This window comes from Heterocephalus glaber, unplaced genomic scaffold (genome assembly GCF_053883595.1).
Source record: "Heterocephalus glaber isolate CG9 unplaced genomic scaffold, H.glaber_assembly_v1.0 deba00001457, whole genome shotgun sequence".
NCBI classification, from domain to species: domain Eukaryota; kingdom Metazoa; phylum Chordata; class Mammalia; order Rodentia; family Bathyergidae; genus Heterocephalus; species Heterocephalus glaber.
Window position 1 is genome coordinate 28,392,078 of NW_028258305.1, and position 22,658 is coordinate 28,414,735.

At 37.5% G+C, this 22,658-nt stretch overlaps 1 protein-coding gene and 1 non-coding gene across 25 annotated transcripts in view; one reads left to right on the forward strand and one right to left on the reverse strand.

Moving 5' to 3' along the window:
* Positions 1 to 22,658, forward strand: part of Slc8a1 (solute carrier family 8 member A1) — a 386,292-nt gene that overhangs the window by 305,455 nt on the left and 58,179 nt on the right. For 12 of the 24 annotated variants that reach the window (XR_015452990.1, XR_015452991.1, XM_013070198.3 and 9 more), the window contains 7 exons: positions 5,944 to 6,050; positions 9,465 to 9,485; positions 9,902 to 9,919; positions 10,023 to 10,037; positions 13,534 to 13,602; positions 18,608 to 18,738; positions 22,498 to 22,597. Coding sequence is in view for 22 of the 24 variants with exons in the window: in XM_013070198.3 (XP_012925652.1) it covers positions 5,944 to 6,050; positions 9,465 to 9,485; positions 9,902 to 9,919; positions 10,023 to 10,037; positions 13,534 to 13,602; positions 18,608 to 18,738; positions 22,498 to 22,597 (461 nt within the window). In the remaining 2 variants the exon portion in view is untranslated. Of the gene's footprint in view, positions 1 to 5,943; positions 6,051 to 6,596; positions 6,701 to 9,464; positions 9,486 to 9,901; positions 9,920 to 10,022; positions 10,038 to 13,533; positions 13,603 to 18,607; positions 18,739 to 22,497; positions 22,598 to 22,658 lie in introns of all 24 variants that reach the window. The other 12 variants (XM_087216097.1, XM_087216087.1, XM_087216098.1 and 9 more) reach the window with 8 other exon arrangements.
* LOC147827005 (small nucleolar RNA SNORA31) lies at positions 4,968 to 5,094 on the reverse strand. Its single transcript, XR_015453325.1, has one exon. It is a non-coding gene; the product is annotated as a small nucleolar RNA SNORA31 (small nucleolar RNA).

Here is a 22,658-nt window from a genome sequence, read left to right on the forward strand (position 1 = left end):
TTGACAAGTCTCAGAAACTGCCTGGGCCAATGGCTGCAGGGATGGGGCATCCCTGAGGCTACATCACTTCTGTAGCAATTGACACCCTTAATTTTGTCTACTCTCCAAACATCACCACTGTTGGGTAAACACATATCACCAGAGTTCCTATCACTTTATTGAGAAGGAAATTACTCTGCATGAGTGTAAACTCTGCTGCCTGAACGCTAAAGGTGTTTTCTCACTTATGCTATTAAGGTTGCCTGCTGAGACCAGCAGTTCCTGAAGGAGAAAACAGAAACTTTAAGTACACCATATAATCCAGAAAACAACATCAGTGAAGGACAAACCAAATTGTTTCTCCCTCATTTCAACCTAACTTGCTAATGAGATCTAAAGTTTGGTTTTGATTGTGACATTCTCACAATTCCATGCGTTCTTTGTTTGATACATTCTTTAAAGATCTTGCCACACATTCCACCTATACATAAGCCAGTGCCCACCCCTGACTGCATATTAGAGTCACCTGAAAGAGTCTTATAGACTATTCACATTAAGTCTCCACAACTGGAGTGTTTGATTTAGCTGATCTAGAGTGGGACCAGGCATTTACTCCTACAGCATGCAGTGCACCCACGTTTAAGACACAGACACAACTACCACTAGACACTCGCTTTATTATCCAACTTAATATAAGCACCCATTTGTTATCAGTGCATCTCAGACTTCAACATGCATGGAAGTCATCTGAGGATTTTGTTAAAATGCAGATTCGATTCTGTGGATTGGGACCAGGGCCTGAGATTCTGCATTTCTGACAGGAAGCCTGGAGTGAGGCTGAGCCTGCTGGTTAGCTACTGAAAGTCCTCAGAGTCAGTGAGCTCCTACATGTTCGTGAGACTTTTCAATGAAAACTTCATCTCCTTAGGATTTAACTTTGAAGGCAACCACCATGGATTATAATATATACTGTAGTCTTTTCATAAATAAAATTGAAATTCTATCATTATTCAGTCTTTTTAATGTACAGATAAAATAATAAATCTGTACATTAACAAGATAATAATTCAGATCCTTTAAAGTGGTCATAAAAATAATAAAAATACTGCAGAGTTGAATACATAAGGAAGCTGGGGATTGACTGTGGGCCACACATTCAAAAGTCCTGGTCCTTGGAGCCAGTTGTGGGACCTATCTTGTGACCTGGGAAGCTACTGAGTCATTTTTTTCCTCTGTAAACTATAAGCAGTATGAATCATTTCTGAGGTTGTTAGGAAGATCCTCCATGAATTAAGAAATGCAAAGTGCACACCATTTCATTGACTTCTGGGTATGACTAAAGAGGAGGTAAATCTTTCAAAAACAAAAACAAAAAAAGCCATCACAGCATCTGTGTGAATCCTCACTAAAATCTTTTGTGTGTGGATTTAGAAAAGTCTTCTCATTGATCCTCCAACTCATCTTCTTCTCATCTTTGTCAGTATTAAAAGCAATCTCAGAGAAAAGAAGCCACAGTAGAAAAAAATGGAGGTTTCGGGCCGAGGATTTAGCTCAGTGGTTTCGCCGCCTGGTGCACAAGCTCAAGGACCCAAGTTCGATCCCCGGTACCAAAAAAAAGGAAAAACAAGAGAAAAATGGAGGTTTAAATTGAAAAAGAGATCATGATACCATTTCAGCTTAATGACCAGAGACTAACACAAATTTTGGAGAGATTGTATTTTCAGCCCCCTCTAACAAAGCTATGTCTTTGCTTCTTCACTGTTTGGGTCACCACCAGATATAGGGCCTCTTAGTCTGTTTGAAGGGTTTGGGTTCTTTGAGACCCATCAGATTAGAGAGAGACTTAAAAGTGAAGTACAGATTTGAGTTTAGCATCATGTCATGAAAAAGGTACTGCAAAGATCAAAAAGAATATTCTGGCCCGGCATGGTGGTACACGCCTGTAATCCCAACACTTGGGAGGCAAAGGCGGGAGGATTGCTATGAGTTCCAAGCCCTCCTGGGCTACATAGTGAGTTCAGGGCCAGCCTGAACTACGAAGCAAGACCCTGTCTCAGAAAAAAAAAACAAAAAAAGCAGAAATGAAACAAAACAAAAAGAATAATCTGTATCTTTTCACTAAATAGACTGATCTTTTCTAGCCAAATTCTTTTTTCTTTCTTTTTAATGTAACCAAAATGAACTTACATACAAACTTTGGCTATATTGAGAAATATTTTAATGTATCCTAAGATTTGTAATGCCTATATTATAAATGTGATTTTATAGTACAGTGTTAACTTTAAGTAGTTACATTAAAAAATCAAGTGAGTTTTCTTTACCTTCTTTATAATAATTATGGTAGTTGAAAATTGTCTCATACCAGCTTCCTATTCTTTTCTTACCAGTGCAATAATAATACAGCAGTTATATTTGAAGGGCTACGTCTACCTAGCTGTTCCAGTCTTTTGATGTTGTTCTAACGTGAACTTAAATAACACCTATCTGAATACTTCCCACTGGTAAAATAGAACAGAAGAGCCAAAGTGGATCTGTTCTCAGGGAGATGGAGTCCCTGTGACAATCTGCTGGTTGTAGCAATGAAGCAGACTGGATGACCTTCAGGTTCCCTCCAGATTCTATTCTAATGTGGAGCTGTGAGGAGCCAAGACATCCAGCCTCTGTGCCTGGAGTTTTCACTAGATCAACAGCTCAAGTAACATCCCCTTTGATAGAAATGGCATCAGGTTTTCATCCATTAGGCACCATAAAATGCAAGGAAGATGTGTCGAAGATGTGTTCCTTTCAAACTGACACTGGTCAGTTTCACCTTTGCTTGGGAAGAAATATATAGTTGTGCTCTTGAGACAAAGTTGAACACTACAGTGCCTCTGGTTTTGCCTCTCTTCGTTTATAAGGTTAATTCATAAGGATTGACTCCATCTTGCCACTTCTGAGTGACTGGGAAGTCCTTTAATAATCACATTTCCTATTAATAGCTTTTCTGTGCAACACAAGCTAAATCAATACATAATTTCATGGCTACTCCTGTCAGAGGCCCTATTGATTAGATGAGTAATGATTTTGAAATGATATGCTATCATGCAAATGTCTCCTCTTTTAGATGTCTTTACAAGGCACCTACAAATGTACTTTTTGCCTTCATCTTTCATTTTCATGGCCATAGTTGTCCAGTACTAAAATATTTTCTAAGGATTGTGATTCTAGTGATACTGTAATGATAAAATATACTTATTTTATTATACAAACAAATTGTATGGGGCTGTATAACTCTATTTCTCATGTACATCAGCTATTCAGAATGTAGAAAATAAAGCTAGTACAGCAATGTAAGACTGAATTGTAGGATATTCTCAAAAGATGAGAATCAATACATCTTCGATTGTTTCTGTTTATTTGTGAATAAGTTATCATGTTGACCTGTAGGTATAAAATTGATCTTTTTCCAATACAGACACTCATCCCACTAACAAGCTTACTCCAACCAACCTGTGCTTTCTATATTTTTGTAGTCTGATAAAATTCATGACAAGGTGTGGACTGTGATGGGAATATAAGGTGGGGAAATAAAGTCAAATGTTTTAAGTAATACAGGAAGGAATGTTGCAGCCTGACTCTCTCCTAGTGAGTGTGTTCCAGTTTGATGTACCCTACCATAAAGTGCCTTGGTAGTGAATACTGGGCTGAGGACAGCAGCGGGGATCTTCCAGTGCCAGTCACATTTCTCTCCGTTGGTCTGGTGAGGCTAGTTGCTTTAGTAGAGATGTTCTATAACTAAAGTTTAGTATTACAAGACTATAAAATAGAAAGTGATGCCTAAAAAGCATGACTTTTTGATAACATAGAGATGTTTGGTAGGTTTTTGTACGGTACATTTAATCTAACTTATAACATCAAATTAAGTTCTGACATAGTAGACTCATCAACCCCTGTCATGCATATCTATCCTCTTGTGCTTCCTCTATTTTTTTATTTTTTCAGATGTGAGGAAACAGTTAAATATTCCAACTTAGTCAGATCAGGCTGATATTTTATATATGTTCAAAATAAATAGGTAAATTCCAGAAAATAATTCTAAATGTTAGGCAGGAATTGTTCACTTTATACGTGTAACTGGACTGTGTCATGCTGTTGGTAGTTTTGTAAATATAGACTCAAAAATAAATAACTTTGCTTTAGTCGTTCTAGCGTTTAGTCCTTTAGTTGTTCTCCTAATGTTAGTCTTTGAGGATAGAGCTGAGATACAAAGGAGACACTTTTATGAACTCCCATTCCTTAACAGTAAGAAAGTGGACTGTTAGTGTTATACATCTTTAGCTGGGAAAAAGAGACTACATTATGGGCGTCCAAAGGACCAGACCAGTCATTTGATCTCATTTCTATGTTACTGAGTCAAGAAAGAGAGGCTTAAGCACTTGACTTTAGGAGCTGGGAAATCCAGAGAACTAAAAGCAATTCTAATCATGCTTTCTTCTTAACAGGAAAAAAGAAAAAGGTCTTTAGCATGCATAGGCCTAAAGGAAGTTTGATGGCTTTGATCCATAAAATAAAAACAAGACCATAAATTAATTTCCTTCCAGAATAATTAGAAAACTCCAACGAGATTAAAGAATGTTCATGCTATTAAACATTTGAGCCTATACAAACTTATTTTTTCAAACATTTTAATCATACATTCTTTGGTCAAATTTATTGAAATTTCTTTCAAAGAAAAATCAGCATTTTGGGGGCCCTGAGTAAATTACAATACATGAAGTGTTTATTTAATTAAAAGGCAACATTAGTTTGATTTATATTTAGTCATCAAGGATGCTTACTGGAAGTTAGGATTTGCATAACATTACAATTTGCCCTACCTACATTCCAGTCACCCACAACCACAGAACCAACCAACAGTAGGGCAAGAACTGCTAAAGGCTGGATTACAGAAAGGATCCTTCATGGCAGGTGGCGGAACCACTGAGCTAAATCCCCAGCCCTTTCCATACAGATATACTCCTCAATTCAATCTGGGCTGCCATAAAGACAGACAGAAAGCGCAGGGATTATTTCCTTTAGCATCCTAGTGCAAACCAAAAGAACGACAAATTGTTCAAGGCCTATCAGTGGATGCAGAAGGATCCTTCATGAAAAACAACTTGGGGTGTGAGGGGATTTAAAGTCAGTGTAAATGGCATATTTACTGAGAACTAAAACTCAACTTTGGGAGGGCTGAAACTAACCACGATATCATGAGTCCCACCCCTCCCCACACATGCCATTGTGACCCCACTTTCAAAATAGCACTTTCAAGGCCACTGCTTCCTTCTTTAGAAAGCCAAATAAAACGTGAACAACTTTCTGTTTTGGTGTAGATGGAAAATCTGACTAATCCAGTGAGTTAGATTCTAGGACATTGGGTGGAGTAAGATAAAAGATTTTATATTTTCTTTTATGATGTATTTATACATTTATTATTTTAATAAAATTTTATGATAAAAATAGTGTCTTTGGAAATGTAATAAAGCACAATGAAAGAAAAAAATGACCCGTGAGTCTATCCATCAGAAATAACCTCTGTTAACATTTCACTGTGATTTATTGATTTGTTTTAAAGGAGTGAATTATAGGGCATAACTAAGTTCAGTGATCAAGACACGTACTAAAAAACGTAATCTTTTCTTTCCTTATAACTGTGATCTGTGTTTTTTCTGCTTTTCCTTCTCATGATGATGATAAACCTGTTAGAACTGAATACGACACTTGGTCCAAATTAATCCTCTGGTCCTGACGAGGGAGCTTGTGCGCCCCCTCCCGTCTTTCAGGCCTACCTGATAGCCAGTCTTGAAGTACTCTAAAGCGTACAGACTTTCTCAACTGCCGCCGTTTGTCTGCGATGTGTTAACCTTGCTTTCCTCTGTGATCCTCTGTCCCTTCTTTTTCCTCTTCCCCTTGTTCGTCAATTTCTATTCTTCTCTGTTTCAGCAAAACAGTATCAGTCAAGGTAATTGATGATGAGGAGTATGAGAAAAACAAGACCTTCTTCCTTGAGATCGGAGAGCCCCGCCTGGTGGAGATGAGTGAGAAGAAAGGTGGGGTGGCTGCTCCCGAGCTGAGCCCAGCAGCTTGCGCTGGCCCGTGCTGCCCTGGATGCCTGCACTCTTCAGAACATGACGCTGTGCACACATCCCTCCACCTATGTAACGGGGCAGAGCTCTCACGCTGGGCTGCAGGGGGCTGGGGCTACAGTTACATCAACCAATTAGGGCCACTCTGCACAGTCCGGTCTGAAAGATTAATTGTCAGGGCAGTCAGCGAAGCCTCCGCTGCTCAGAAGGTTGGTACACATGACATGCTGTGTAAGAATGAAGCCAACTTCCTGATTTACCATCTTAATTTGAGATACCTTCTCCCTGCTAACAAAAGCAGGAAGCATTTGTGCAAGGGATGCATTAGCACATAAAATTTCACGGAGGCCAGCTGAGAGCAACCAAGATGCCCTTTTACATACTTCACGAGGACCATGTGGTGCTGGTTTTCCCTCTGTAACATCACAGTAACATCCAGCTTGGTGGACATCTGCAGCATGAGCGTGTGACTCCAACCATTTGTTTTGCCTTTGTCTTGTGTTCCCACAGGAAGATCATTACCATTAGAATATTTGACCGTGAGGAATATGAGAAAGAGTGCAGTTTCTCCCTTGTGCTTGAGGAACCAAAATGGATAAGAAGAGGAATGAAAGGTGTGAGAGTATACAAAGACATACCAGCGAGAAATTGTACTCTTTTCTCTCCATGTCTCCTTACTCTCACACTTAACTCTCTCCTCTTCCTCAGCTTCCAAGTGCTAAACACCATTGCCTTTGAAACTAGCAGGTTCATTTCCCTTCCCTAATTCACAAGTGCACCAAGCAATGCACAGTTTCCTCAAAAAATGCTGACTAACCTTGATTGCGACAAGATTTAATAAGTACTAAAAGAGATTTCTATAATTAACAAATGATGGTATAAAAAATAAAGGAACAACTTGCGGTTTGTTCTAAAATGTGGTTGCAACCATTAAATCACCCCCAAATGTTAATAATGAGCACTATTTATTATTTTATCGATTATACCTCAGTGAAGATGGCAAGAAAGAAAAACTGCTTAATACCTATTAGTAAATACCACACATGTCTAATGCCAACTAAGAAGAAATTTCAGAAGAAATCAATAATTAGGCTTCTTTAGAGAATTCATTGTTTAAAAGAAATTAGTGAAAACAAAGATCCTTAAAGAGTAGATTTATCAATATTCTAGTGCTTATTTTGGCATGATGTTTTTCATATCAAATATGACAATTAAAAAGTGCCATGTATATGAAACCATACTCAGATCAATTTTCTTTAGTTAGAAGGATATATTTCTTTAGTTACAATTTAACCTTTGCTGAAGGCCTATTCAACCTTATTCTCCAAAATATTTTAAGCTTTACAGAATTAATAAATTTTAACATATATAGTAAAATTAAAAATATGCACAATATCCTTATAAGTACACTTTGTTGATTCACAATTATATTTAGAAAATATTTGAAAAGCAGCTAGTTTTCTTTCCTATCTAATTTCCTATCTATTTCATATGGTCTATATTTGATAAAAGGGAAAAGGAATTTTATGTCAGGTTTACAAATAATCTTGTATTCAGGATTGTTTCCAGGACTTCATGTAATTATCCTCTCATGATACTCATTTTAAAAGAAATCCTGTTGATTTAATTAATATATGTACATTTAGCAATATACTGTATATTAATATCTCATTATTTCTATATGGATAATTAGTGAGAGTAGTATAGGCAATAATTAAATGGACTGTATTGAAAAAATGTATACTTTTACATGTAAGAAAATAATAATAAAATATATAAAACTAATTCCTATGTAGATCCAACGTTTGAGGGAATTTAATCTCATATTTATGAGAACTCACTGACCTTATGGTTCATCAGGGATTTTTTAAAAGTGTACGTCCCTGACTTAAGTTCAAAATGGCAACAGGAGTTTTTGGAATGATGGAAAAAGGAGCACTTGGGACCATTTTATTTATTTATTTATTTATTTATTTATTTGGTATCGGGGATCAAACTCAGGACCTTGCGCTTGAGAGGCAGGTGTGGTGCCACTGAGCTAAATCCCTGGCCCACTTGGGACCACTTTAATACAGTTTTTTTAATAAGTTCCATAGGCAGTAAATGGAAGGAAAAGAGACTTCAGAAATTTCCACTGATGTCTTACAAAAATGAGATTAAAATGTATAAAAACCTGAAAATCAATGCCAGCTGTTTATATCCAATATTGTGAACTAAATCTAAAAATGGCAGCACACACACAAAAAATGCCTAAAATCATCCAGGAGAAAGCACTTTGTTCTAGAACTATTCCTCCAAAGAACTGTCTTATATCTCAATGTAGAGTATCGTGGGTAAAGTTCTCTTGTCATTTTAGTAAAATATGTTCTCACTTAAAAGCAAATTAAAATTCCTTGATGGTGTTATCCATTTTTGCACCCACCAAGTGGTTTCCTGTCGCTATAAGGGAATTACTGACTTATGTTAGAAATTACCCTCTAATTTTACTACCATTAGAGGGAAAACTCACCTGAAGATGTAAATGTAACATTCCCTTCTACAACACTGGAAGGAATTTGTTCAGTACCGTTAGCCAGGTAGTTTTTCTAAATCAAAGTGGTTCAGGCCAGTCTAACTTTAAATGACATAACCTAAAGACAATTATATGTATTTACTCCACCCTCCATACCCTGTCAGTTTCTGTGGAGCTGTATGTCCATGGGAAGCATTCTAGTTATCTCACATTGCTCAGAAGTCACTGGTAAGGACACCCATGAAAGCATCAATTCCTGCCCCTCTTAGGATTCAAGCATTTTTTAAACAAACAATTCTTGGGACCAACATATCATCCAAATAGCATGTCCAGACAGAGAGAGAGAGAAAACTTTACCCCTGTCCAAAGTCTCCTTCCAGGAAGGGCAGCCAAAACAGAATTTCTTAGAATCTTTTTACTTATTGATTAAAATGTATGATGGCTAAGATTCTGGGTAATTTAAGACTTTCAAATGCCAGATTCACTAATTTCCAGGCAATATTTAATGAGGAAGACCCTTTCAAATCAAGGCGAGGTTTAACTTCATACGATATTTCTACTATATTTTATAGCTATATATACTATATGTAAACATATGTAGTAGAAATGTCTTCCTAAATATGAAGAAATGATATATATGGGGATTATTTTTCTTTCAGTCACACACACTTGCAGAAATTTCTGTTGGGATCGTTTACTTGGAAATATTCCCAACACATTTTCTTGGGGTGCACCAATTTTTTAAGCAATGGATTTTTACCACTCAAATCAAATCTGCCTGGATTTCTTTCTGCTGATATTCCTCTTCCTTTCATTATTCATCTGGTCTCTTATTCTGTGTTTGTCTTTGTCTGTTTCCTTCACAGCCCTGCTATTGAATGAGCTTGGTAAGCATTTCATTTCTTGCACTTCCTTTCCATTTTTTTCTAGTTTGTTTTCCATTTCTGTTAGGTGACACAGTAGTGTTCTGATTTTCATCTCTAGTAAGATTGTTGTTAAGGGCCACTGACCTTGTTTTAGTTAATACCAAAATACTTATATTACATTTTTAATTTAGTATAACCTGTATAAAAGATCAATGATTTCCTAGTTATGCACAAGAATTAAGTTTCTGCAGTGTATTTCACAATCTTAAAGAATTAGTGATTCCATCATAGATGGATGTTTTCAAATTCTTCTTAATAATAATATAATTTGGCAAGTTTTCATACTTTGGGTGAATTACCAAACAATCTAATTCACTGGTATTTATTATTTTGAGTATAAGTTAAATTGTAACATTTACCTTTTTTTTCTTTTTTAGGTGGCTTCACAATAACAGGTATGAATTTTTGGAATCTAATCTTTTCTAATTTAATTTTTATTGTCTGCTCTCAATGTATTTCATTTTTAATGGTTTCTTACTTTTATTTGCTTTAACAAAGGAGAATATCTGTATGGTAAGACAATTTTTTAAAAGTTCCTTTTCCCCTCATATATTCTTAAAATTAAACCAACCCCAAATGCACATCTATTGTAACCAGCATTAACATTTAGTTACGATACATGGTGTGCTCTTGCTGATTTTGCACAATTTAACATTTTACAAATTAACAATATGTTTGTATTGTGTTTATTTCTAAAACTAATTCATATGTAGAATTTATAACTGTTCACATTTGATACTGGCTAATTTACTCACAAATTTACAGTATACTCTGATAGATGCTACATACAATTTTTGACCTCATAAAAACAGGTGATACACAAGACTGCTTCATGGCCCAAGCTTAGAATCCTAATAACAGAAAATGCTAGGTTGGGAAAGGACAGAGCAGTCCCTTTCCTTCCTAATCTGAGACCCTCTTTGGGAACTTAGTTTTGGTATTAATTACATGGCAACAAATAATATTTCTGCCACTTCAGGTGCATTACAAAGTGCTCCTTAAAAATTTAAAGGCCAACCAAAAAGCTTAAAACTCCTAAATTCCAAATGGCATCAGCCTGCTTATTGCATAATTTAGCACATCTCTAAAGCTATTTTCTTGTGCACAAATGGAAGATACTTCCTACAAGAATCTTCTTATGACCCTATATATCTTCTTTCACAATAATCTATGCAGATTTAGAAAGGGAGCTAGATATCAAATAATAGCTATGATCTGTCTAAAACTTCAGGTTGAAGATGTGTCTAATGGTCTATATCCTATAGCCTGTATAGCTTTTTCCAGTGAATTGTGTGAATATCAAAAATTTTAAATCAAAGAGCTGAAAATATATTTAGAAAGAAATACTATAAAAATTTCTAATAATCAAAACATAAGGTTGGAGTTGGGTTATGTTAACTCAAAAACATAGTTCCAAAGTGATTCTACCCAAAGGGGAACTTTCTAAATATGGGAAGTTTAACATAAATTATTGTTTTCCACTGCTTTCCTCAAGATACAGCATTTAATGACAGAATAATTCACAGATTCTCAGACACACAGACTTTGAAAGCGTAAAAATGTTAAACAGGAAAAGTTCTCATAAAGAATCCCTTAAATCTGATTCATTTGGAGCTCTCCTAGCTCTCCAATTCTAGACCACTGAAAGTATTTATGAATCCAAGAACAGGAACTTACACTTATTTTTAAATTTTTATCTTCTTCTCCTCCATAATTTTAACTCATTAAAAACTTCTTGAAAACATTCTCATTCTGTCATTCAAGGGTGAATTAGTCACCCTTGAGAGATGGAGGAAAGTGGAACTCTGGCAAGCCAGCCTTCAACACTTCATGGAAGTAATTATTTTTCTAAAGTCAACCATTGTGAAAATAGTACATTACTTGACAGCATCTTTAGTCTTATGCAGCCTGGTAATGAGAACTCAACTAAAAATATTTGGGTAAAATTCCTTGATATCTTTTATCGTCCTGTTTTCTCTATCATTGAATATGTTAAGATTTCATTTTTGAGGCCTTCTTCTTTCTAGCTCTCTTGATCTATCTTTCTTTGAGTATCTCAGGTAATTGGGTCCTAGTTTTCTTTTCTCAAAAAATTACTCACCTCGAGTTCCATCTTGTCTGTCCAGTAACACTGATCATTCCCTTCTTTGGCTACATCTTACATCCAAGATAACAAAATCACTTGCTCCAAAAGTTTCTACCATTTCAGGCAGTTCATTAAGTTTTTCTTGAAAACTTAATCTGTAATAACAATTTTTCAATTATTATTATCCCCCTCCCCTCCAGAACTTGAATTTAATATACATAGAACAAGAAAATGTTCCAGAACTTTCTGGAAATTTCTGCATTGCCCTGTCCATTTCTCCTTAACTAGAAACTGTGCTGCTTTACATTCACTTCTTCTCTGGAGTCAGACTAGAATGCCCAGGATTTACTCTCTACTGTTGTTCCTGAGGAAAGTTCTAAAACTTTGAGTAAAAAGCAGCTTTTTAAAGCCCTAAAGAGCTTTTTTTTGAAGTCAATATGAAGCATTGAAATCAAGGCTTTGAGATGCAGGGAAAGAAGAGAAGAATTAATCTAGCTCTTGGACTTTGCCTGTAGCATTTACACGGGCTTGTTATAGCTAGGAGTGAATCTCTAAATTTGAAACAGAGTATTTGGAAAGTGAAAAGGCTATTTGGTCCACAGCCTAATACAATTATTTTAGAAATCTCATTAGTGGTGGACATTAAGTTCTGGAGGTGCTTTGGGAATTTGCAAATCTTTACTTGTTGTTCTAGAACTTGCCATATTGAAAGGCCCTTATTTGGATCTATGATATCTTTGTCCCATAACCTCCCAGTTGTATGATAATATCCTATAAGTTATAGCTCACTAGAGTTTGTAAAGACTATCATTTTATCATGGATTTTATTGTTCTTACTTATAGCCATGGGAAAAAGTTCAAAGAGATTAATCTACTACCTCAAAACACACATCCAAGAGTCACAGCCAACCCTCCTATTTTGAATAATAGTCTACATGATGACTGTCCTAAGCCCAGCACTATTCTGTTTCCTCCCTCCCAATCCCTTTATTGCTATGTGCATCTTGAATAAATTCCTTTTCAACCCAAAGTCTAGCTATATCATATAAATGCCATCATTATGAATTCTAGCCAAATGGAAAAGGAGAGAGACCCCCAAAGGGGCATATAAATAGGGATATTTTAACAAAATTCAGTATTCTGGTTCAATATGCAGAGGAAGAGAGATATACTTGATTCCCCTAAAATTTCTAAGATCTAAACTATATGTCTTAGGATTATATAGTGTTCAATACACCTCTTTAATTTTACTCCTCTATTCATAATATGTGCATGTAACAGACTTAATGAAGTGTATTTTGAGAAAATCAAACTGAAACTTTTGACACTTGAAAACATTTTCATTACTCCAATGTATAGGAGGGAGGAGCAAAACCCCTTCAAGCTTGCTTCATTTTATAACTGAGAGAACTGACTCTCCAAGTGGAGAAATGCCTTGCCCAAATTTAGATGGCAAACAAATGGCAGAGTTACTTCACTCAGAAAAATCTGTGAATAGAGAGTGCACCATTATCCCCATTTTCCATGTTGGAAACTACAGAAATGAACTCTAGTCTGAAATGCTGGTGCCAACAAACTTCAAAACCAAGACATCTGTCACTGCATCAAGTGTTTTCTGTTGTTTGGCAATGCCTCTGAAAGTAGTAATTTGAAAGACCTGATACTGTATTTTGGACACGTGCAGGAATCTCACTATACCCTACACATGGGCATGTGACTTGCCTCATGGAGCACTTGCCCCATTTGTGGGCAGTAACCTCCATCAGTAACCACCAGAGCGCCCTCTTGTGACCCTCGCAGGGTGAAGAACACCACTCAGTTCTCAAACTAACATTGCCTGCAGTCTGAGTGTGATGTTTAGCTAACTAATTCTGCAAAGGTTTGATATCCATTCTGCTAATTTTCTGACTGTCCTTTTGCTAGGCCAACCTGTCTTCAGGAAAGTTCATGCTAGAGAACATCCGATTCCCTCTACTGTAATCACCATTGCAGGTATTCATTTCTTTACGGGCCTTGAAAACTACAGTTGTCAAACATTCCTTGAGTCTTTAGACATTAGATTCCTATATTGTAGCCCCTGTCCCCTCTAAGTAATGGGGTGTCTTCCCTGGCAGCTGGGGATCTCATGGGATAGCAACAAAAACAACTACATCAGGCCACAGTGGAAGGCATTGTGAAGGAGGAGGCAACATGGATCTACAGAGAAGTTGATCCATTCCCCTCTCCTTCTCAAGTTTCAGGATGTTCTGGATTTCTTGCAAAAATTTCTTCTTACATGAGTCTCTCCTCCCAAGAATAATGAAATTCTTTTAGAAGCCAAGCTGTATCTCTTCTCACAGTCTTCCATTCCTGATGAGCAGATAATACATGTGTGGAGTTTGCCATAGGAGAAATAAAGGAACGTGGGTAGTGATTAGAAGATGACCTAAGTATAGAAGATCTACTCTGGGTGTAGAGCATGAATATCATATCCTGCCACTAAGTCACTGGATGAGGACAAGGATGTTTGCTTTCCACTTAATACTGTTGCCCATCACTGGACATGATGGTGGAAGCATTTCTATTGGACCCAGTGGGACTTTCCTCATCCTCACAGCCCACACTCCATCCAATTACCAATAATCATGATACCGAGCCATGACTACAAAATTGTTCCAGAATATTCCTCAGCAAATAAAAGAACCAGTCTTTCTGGGCCAATCAAAAAGACTGGCCAGGTACTTAAAACTGGTAAATGGCCTCTACTTTCAAATCTGATGGCATAGTTCTGATTGAAGGATCAAAATAATCTTAAGCAATTTTTTCCACTGCTGACCTTGTCCCCTTCTCTGAATTCTACATGTTATGTTAAGATTAAAATTATGACAACATTTAAGACTATCAACAGAAGTTCTTCAAATACTGATCTCTACCCTGAGATAGCCCACATGGATTGTATTGTTCCCTAACAGAATTCTCTCTCTCACCCTTTTTAAGCTCACAGTGATGCTGCTTCAAAATGCAGCTTGAACCAGAAAGCAGTAGAAGCAGCTTTTTCATAATTCTGCCTTTCCCAATCCCAAGTGCCTATTAGCTTTGTTGTTTGTAAAAATCATTCACTCAAAAGAAGTGAGATCTCCACACTTGTGATTTTATCACATGATTGCTTTTTGTCATTTCAATATTGACTTTTTATCAGTGGCTATTAATTTTGCATTTGATGTCTAAATTATTTTAGTTGGTGAACACTACAATTTTATGTAATTTATTCCTGACTTCTCAATAAAATATAATGAGCTTTAAAAGTAACAGTTGATCCCTCCAAATGCTGTTAAACCATTTCTTTATTCACTAAGAGGTATCTAAAGAGAGGACACTTAAAAAAGAAAAGACTCAGCTCTCCTCTTTGCCAGTGTCAAAAATCTGGAGCATAAATGTTAATTTATCAGTATTAATATAGATTTATATAACTGTCTCTGAAATGTTCATAATACTTATCAAGTGAAAATAGCCATGACTGTGCCCTTGTATTTTGACTTCTGTCTGCTTGGCAAGCATCTCCTCACCCACTGCCCCTTAGCCATTCTGACCACATGTCCACCTGGCCAGCTTCAAGGCCAAGGCAAAGCAGTTTGCTTCTCTCTCCATGATCTTTCAGCCCTTAGTACACTATGCTACAAGTTGTTCCTCTATATGCCTTTCTTCCCCACAGGCCATAAATTCCTGATACTTTCATATTATAGGAGTGCAATGGCATGTAACAAAATATCTTTTTTTAATGACAGAGCAAATAAAAGACTTTACTAATAAACAACAAATACTACATTCTACACATTGTAATAGGCCCTGAGGAAGTAAGAACCATTTGCAGAACAATGAGACATGCTGTGCTATCTCATCAAGTTTATGCACTGGGTATTTGTATGTGTCTTAGTACCTTTCCTCACTGGAACAAAATACCTGACACCTTCAACTTAGAAAAGAGAGAGGTTCATTTTGGCTCACATTTCAGTCCATAGTTGGCTGGCTCCAAGACAGGAAGGCATAAGGGGAAGGGTCTGGCTGAGGGAAAGTGCTCACCCCATGGCACTGGGGAACCAGAAACCAAAGGGAGAAGCCAGGGAGAGAGATAAACCCTTCCAGGCTGTGCCCCTCGGGGATCTGCTTCTTCCATCCAGGCCCTACCTCCTCACAGCACATTTAGCTATAAGGGAATTGTTGGACTATTCAACCCATGTGTAGAGTGCTCCCGTGATCCAGTCACCTCCGAAAAACCTCCCCAACAAGCACATAAGGCTTTGAGGGGGCATCTAAATAGGCAGCATAACAGTATGCAAAAGTAATTAAAAATTTAAAAACAGGAAATTAGAGTGTTCATGTTGGATAAACACAGTGAATATTAAGGAATTAATATAAGATTAGAGTTCTAATTCTAAATCCCATATTTTCAGTCAGGATATTTCATATGTGAAGAAAGATATGTAGAATATAAGTACTTGGCGATATGAAAGCATTTCCAGGTGGATACATACATAGGATAAAAGTGTGGTTTGAAATAAGAAAGTAGAAAGTGGTAGAAACTTTGTGTTTTCCTTAGTTTGGGATGAAACCTGTATGAAATGTAATGAAATATGAAATACAATGTTTCCTACATTTTTGCCATTCTCATACTTCCTTTACAATGTTTTTTTTGACTGAATATCAATCATAGACTGAAAATTAGTGTAATTTTTCATTAGAATAAAGTAAGGTAAAATAATTTCACGGTGGAGAAATGTAATGAAAATCTAGCCAGATATTGTCAAAGTTTCCAGTCATGGGAACTACTTTATCTTAAAGTGGTAGTAACACAAATGTTAGAGACAGGTTATAAACTTAAGACCATCAAACTAAGCATCTGTTCTTGATAAGAAGGACTGAAGTTCTGAAAAGCAAAGGACCTTTCACTCATTGAGTGATTTGATTTTATTTATGACCATGTACCTTTTTTTAATACCATGTTCCAAAACTAGTGCATTTTGTGAAGTTCTACACAAAAAGTCCTACCACATCACTTGTCTTTCAAAACTTCTCTGTTTTTTGACTTAAATTACCCTGAACCCCATTAAAAGCATTTTGTCATTTATAAGTAAACTACAGAAAAGTGGCCATAATAAATAGTCTCCCTAAATTGTTGTAAAATTCAAATAGATATCCAAGTTGTAATATTTCTTCTTCTGGGAAAATAATGCTTATTGAACACAAATCTTCAAGACATCCATGTTCAGACAAAACTTTGAACAAAGGCAGTAATATTACCAGCTGTTACAAATACTAAGAATAACATTATCATGGGTTCAATGATCAGAAAGTAGTAGGAATCAAAATATAATTGTTTTGAGCTTTGGATAAACTACTTCAGCCAATGCCTTTAACTGATACACAAGTTTACAAATCCTAGAGACCCCAACTAGAAACCTTTGCTTTTCCTTGAATCCTACCTTCCCAATTCTACTATTAAAAATTACCACTTTAATGGTTAAAATTAATCTCCTTGCCTCTTTCTTTTGTTAACATTCAGCAGTTCCTGGCCAGTCTGAAATAACTTTTTAGTCTTCATCTAATTTCTCTGATCTTCTGTAATCACTGGAAACAAGAAGGCCAATTTTTAAATATCCTTTTAAGAAGAAATTATTAAATATATACTAAAAAGTAATCAAAATGCTGCACTCTGCCTTTAACTTTTCATTAGTTTTGACACTATAATACAGACGCTGGCAGTGCTCTTGCTCATCTATTCCCTTCCCTCTCAGTAAGCAAATGGCCTAAAATGGAACTATTTGCTACATCGAGTGCTAGAGCAACTAATACAGCCACCATAGCAGGGTCCTTTGCCAGAGGGGAAGCCATGGGTCTTCAGAGGGAATGGGAGGTATGGCAAGTTTGAAGAAGCCGATGTCTCAAATGCAGAAGACATTTACCAGGAAGCCTGGGTAAGACACCCCACTCCTTTAGATCAGTCCTCAGACAACATAATCCTCTTGCAGGAAATATCAGCTGAGTTTTTTAGTTTTTTTCCATATCATCACTCGCTCCCAGTGAGGTTCATTCCACTTGTCACTGATAGAAAGTAGCTTGTCTTGTTCTAGAATCCTGGGCCTGAAGAATAAAAGTGACTTCAGAATGATCATTTACCCTCCACATCTTTGTGGCCTTATTCGGTCTGAGATTTATCCTAATGATCTTCATGCAGAGAGAGCCAACTGTGATCTTTCCTTTATTAATGGACTCTTGGGTCCATTAACAATTCCTCAGCTCCCACTAGCCCCTCTTGGAGTGTCAACAACATGATGGCTCCGGAAATAGTCATGCTCACTTGGTGAGTGAGTATTAACTCCCCAAAGGCCTCATCCTCACCCTCCCTGTTTACGATTAACATAATCAGGGCTCTCCTAACACATTTCAGCTCTGCATCAGAGAGAGGAAGCTCTGGAGCCCAGGCATCTCATGAAAACATGGAATGGATGTTTTACTGCTTAATTTGTGATGAGTACTGTTGGCAAGTGAGAGGATAAATCAGAATTTCCTTTCAATCCTCTCTTTGGATCTGAAGCAATTTCTGTTGCCTCTAGAAAGTGGAGAAGAGGAGGTCAAACTCTTGCATCCCTCAGGGTCTCTCTCGGACTTTTAATTATGTCTCCCTTTGGTTCGGTCGTGGAGGAACATGTACAAAGAGTCAGCACTACAAACTTGCGGGCTGGGTCTTCCTCAGTGACACACCCCATGCAATTCTTTTCCTCGTTTGTATTTTTTGCATCAGTTTAGACTATATGGCATTATAATCATCTGCTATCACAGTGTTATGTTTCCCAGTTTGTCGAGTGTCTATCCAATTCTCCCTTTCAGCCTCAGGATCTTGTCTGAAGACTGTCAGTAGGCCTTTAGAGCTTCCCACCTCCTTGGTTTTCTTGTAGTGAGATCCAAAGATTGCCAAAGAAGAAAGACTACATTGTTCACTGTCTTGCCTTCCCTTCCCCAGATGAATATGATGACAAACAGCCGCTAACCAGCAAAGAGGAAGAGGAGAGGCGCATTGCAGAACTGGGGCGCCCCATCCTGGGAGAACACACCAAGCTGGAAGTGATCATTGAGGAGTCCTATGAATTCAAGGTATGCCGGGAACACAGCCCATCTGGGAGGCCTGCCACCTGAGGCCAGCATGTTCACGGTTTGGGCCTCAGCTTTAAGATCCACCTGAAAGGAGAGGAAGATGTAATTTCAGATATAACTGGCATTTTCTTTGAGAGGCCTTCAGAGCCAAGTGGAATTATGGAGTTAGTAAGGAAGTGAGAAGTGCTATAAACCAGACAGCATAAGAGCTAGGACCTGGCAGGTGGCACCATCATTGCACAGGGTCAGAGATGCCCCACAGGGAAACCTTTGTCTGAAGAAATAGCAACAAGGACACAAAGGAAGATTCCAAAAGATTGTTATGTGGAAGAAACCAAGGTCTATTTGGAAAAGATAATAAATCTTTCAAAAGCAAAGCTTTCATGCTGCTGAAAACTCAGGATGCTTTTGTTTTGGAAGACAGATAGCAGTCTTGTCCCATCAACAAGTTCTTATTTTATTTAGTCACTCCCTTCAAATCTAGACTCTTTTAGTCACCATATGGAAGGTACAGTATCTGCACCTAGAGAGTTTGTAGTTGATCTGATAAAATTGGATTCCAAAGTTTCTACAGGATGAAACTTATTCTTTAAGAAGTTAAACACAAGGATCTTGGGACAAGCATAACACTTTGCCTTGAAACTTCCTGTCAGTCCTTAGCTGTTCCCTTTGCCCCCACCTCACCTCTCATCCCTTCCACTCACACAGTCCTAATATCAGAGAAGAGATTAACAGAGACACACTTCAGTTCCACAATGGAATGTGAACAGATGCGTAACCTCTTTTGGCTTCCAAAATACAAACCCAAAGCAGAGCAGTATTTTCCCTACTTATGTTTCAAAAGCAAACTCTTACAATGAAGATTCCAAAAGTGAGAAGCAGGCCACCAACTTAGGAGTCTCAGTACTTTATCTAGATACTTCACAATAGTGGCTTCTTATCCTCTAGCTGGGTCCATTGATTCATTTTTAAATTTAGTTCACAAGTTGAAGTGACTGATAGGAGACAGGTGAAAAGAAAATAGTCTTGGCAATCAAAGGATTTTTTAATGATAAAAACAATTAAACTTTCTCCTCCAGGCCACTGAGTATATATCTATTAGCTTCCTTTCACTTATTCCCATAGCAAAAAGGGGATGGGCCAAACACTAGAACAAATGATTTCCAGACAGACCTCCACCACCGAAGCTCAGTTTTGAGTCCTGAAATGTGGCTTGTTATGTATACATACATGAATGAAACATACACAAATTTCCCAGAGAGTCTGTGAGTTGGTATTTCTACAGGAAGCTTGCCCCCCACTCTTCCCAGAGTTCTCGTGGGGAATGGTGTGTTTTCTCTTATGGGACAGCCCTCAACCTTTCCTTTCCATATATCCATGATGATAAAAGCAATCACAGTGACTTTATTTAGAAAACACTGTGTAGAGAAAGCCATCTAGGTCCAAAGCCCTCTCTGGCCACTACTCCAGTGTTCTGAGCACTGGAAATTCTCCCCAGTCTCCCTATAAAAGTCCAGTTTTTAGGGGATACTTATTCTCCTAGAATAGCTACCATGGACAATTTCCTCTCTTCTCTTCCATTTAATACAGTTAACCATTAACCTAAAGGGCACCTTGGGAGCATGTTTTTGAAGTGTCCTCAGTTAACAATTTTGATATATTTTTCATTTAAGAAATTTCCTTTTACAAAATATACCTAAAGAAATTGTTCAAACTGCCCAGAATTGCACTGGAAACCCAAATCTGGGTGACCCTTCACAAATCCTCTCTGCTTGATCTAGAGTTCTTGCTTACTATGCTGTGACTAAGTCCATGATTTTATCAACACAGTTGCTGAGGGTAAGGTTTTCCGTAGTCTCTTGAAATTTAGTGTAGCAGAAAGCTGATTGCTAGCATTTAAGAACCCTCCAGGTAAATGTGGAGAGCAATGTCCAAGCTGAGTGTCTGAACTTCAAATTCATCTTTTTTATTCCCCTTTCTCCCATAGGTCAAGGAAAAATATATATGCAAGCAAATTAAGCCCTAGAAAGAACCCTGGCTATACTGTTAACCTCCAGGATTAAAATAAAACAAAGTTTAAACTCTACCATCAGCTTTACACTTATGTAAATGTTAAGCTTAGTTTAACTTAAAAATTTGTTCTTTAGCAGATGTTTCTTGAGGAAGTCTGTGTCTTACTGTTAGGACTGTTCATCTGTTCAACTATTTATCCCCCAGATGATAAGATTTTCTACTGTGGCTTCAGTATAAAATGCCCCTCTGGAGAGAGCTTCCCCAAGTTTCCACTACATTTCAGAAAAAATCAAGGTCATTTCTTGTTACACACCACACAGCACTCTGAATTGGCATCAACCAAGATGCTCTGAGTGCATGCTGAGATGTGGCTGAGTTGAGAGAGAAAAGACAGATAGATGCTTGTCACGTGGTTCGTGTTATTGTGCCCAACAGCAGTGACTGTTACAGCTGTTATCAGGGTCACCAGCAGTTCTACACAAAAGGCTAGAAGCTGAAACGTCACTGCCCTAAGGACGTACAATCCAGCCAAGAATTACACTCCAGATACAGAGTGAGCCAGTTGAAGATGGGCCCTTTGTGTTTATTACCCCTTCAAGGTTTCAAGTCACTTCCAGCGAATCTTCTTGAACTAACATGCTTAATATTATAAATTGGCTTCAACTTCTCATACAAACCCCTCATATCACACTTTCCTCACTCCCTGTTAGCTGATAAAATCCTCTCACTCAAACTATAGCCAGTTCAGAAACACTGCATGAAACGTACAGATTCTGACCTAAAACAAATAATGCATGTTTTCTGCCTCTTTGCAATTAGTGGAAATTCGAAGATGTTCTGACAGTAAGTGTGGGTGCTTAGTAAACTAGTCAATGTAGTAGTTTCTCTTGGAAGAGCAGCCTCAGTCCTGGAAATGACCCTTCTCCCTGTAGTTGCCATGGTTTGTTGTAGCGCTTTGAGTGCATCTGCTTACTTAGTTTTCTTGTGAATGCTTAGCTGCTCCTGTTATTACATTAACTGTATTCAGAAATCTAGAGAGAACTAATTGTACAAAACTAAGTTCTTTAAAAGTCCCAAAGAAAATTAAGAGACATACAGTGCAGTGCTAGTAAAGCAGAGAAATTCAGTGCAAGGTTATTAGCAATATGCACTAAAGCATAAGAAGTGACCTTTGCTTATCTTGCCTTGTTTTTTTTCTTATTTGCAACAAGAATAGGTGAAAGTAGAAATCTCTAATAGGCATCACGAAGTGACAAAACTAGGGATGATTATGCAGCAAGCAACCTTAAGACTCTGCTACCTGGCTGCATTTCTCTGATAAACAAAAGGATAGATTCAAAATCTGGTAGTCACTTCTGGTTGTTCCCAGGACCTATATTAATTCAGTTCCAGACAGTGCCCTACAGATGAGGCCGGTAGAGAAACAAGTTTACAAAGCATTCAAGGGAATGGACGGGCCTTTGCAACAGCTGCTGTTCCAAACACTGAGGCTATTCTTCATTGGCCATTAGTCAGTGAAGGAAGCTTGTATTGCTGCGAAGAAGTTTCCAATTCAGAATGTTTCCAACAAAAACCATGCTTGTTTGCATAATTGTAATAATGTTTGATGTCAATACTCTTGTTCTGAGCCTAACATCTGCTAGACTTTACGTAACTCTGAGATTTCCAAATCAACAAGGCCTTAGATTTTTCCCGAGGCCTTAATAAGTTTATCAATTATTATATTATTCCTTTCTACCTTTCTAGAGTACGGTGGACAAACTCATTAAGAAGACAAACCTGGCCCTTGTGGTGGGTACCAACAGCTGGAGAGAACAGTTCATTGAGGCTATCACTGTCAGTGCTGGTGAGTACCTTTCTCTGCACATGGTGGGTTAAAATGGCCTATTTTCTTATTCTGCCCCTGA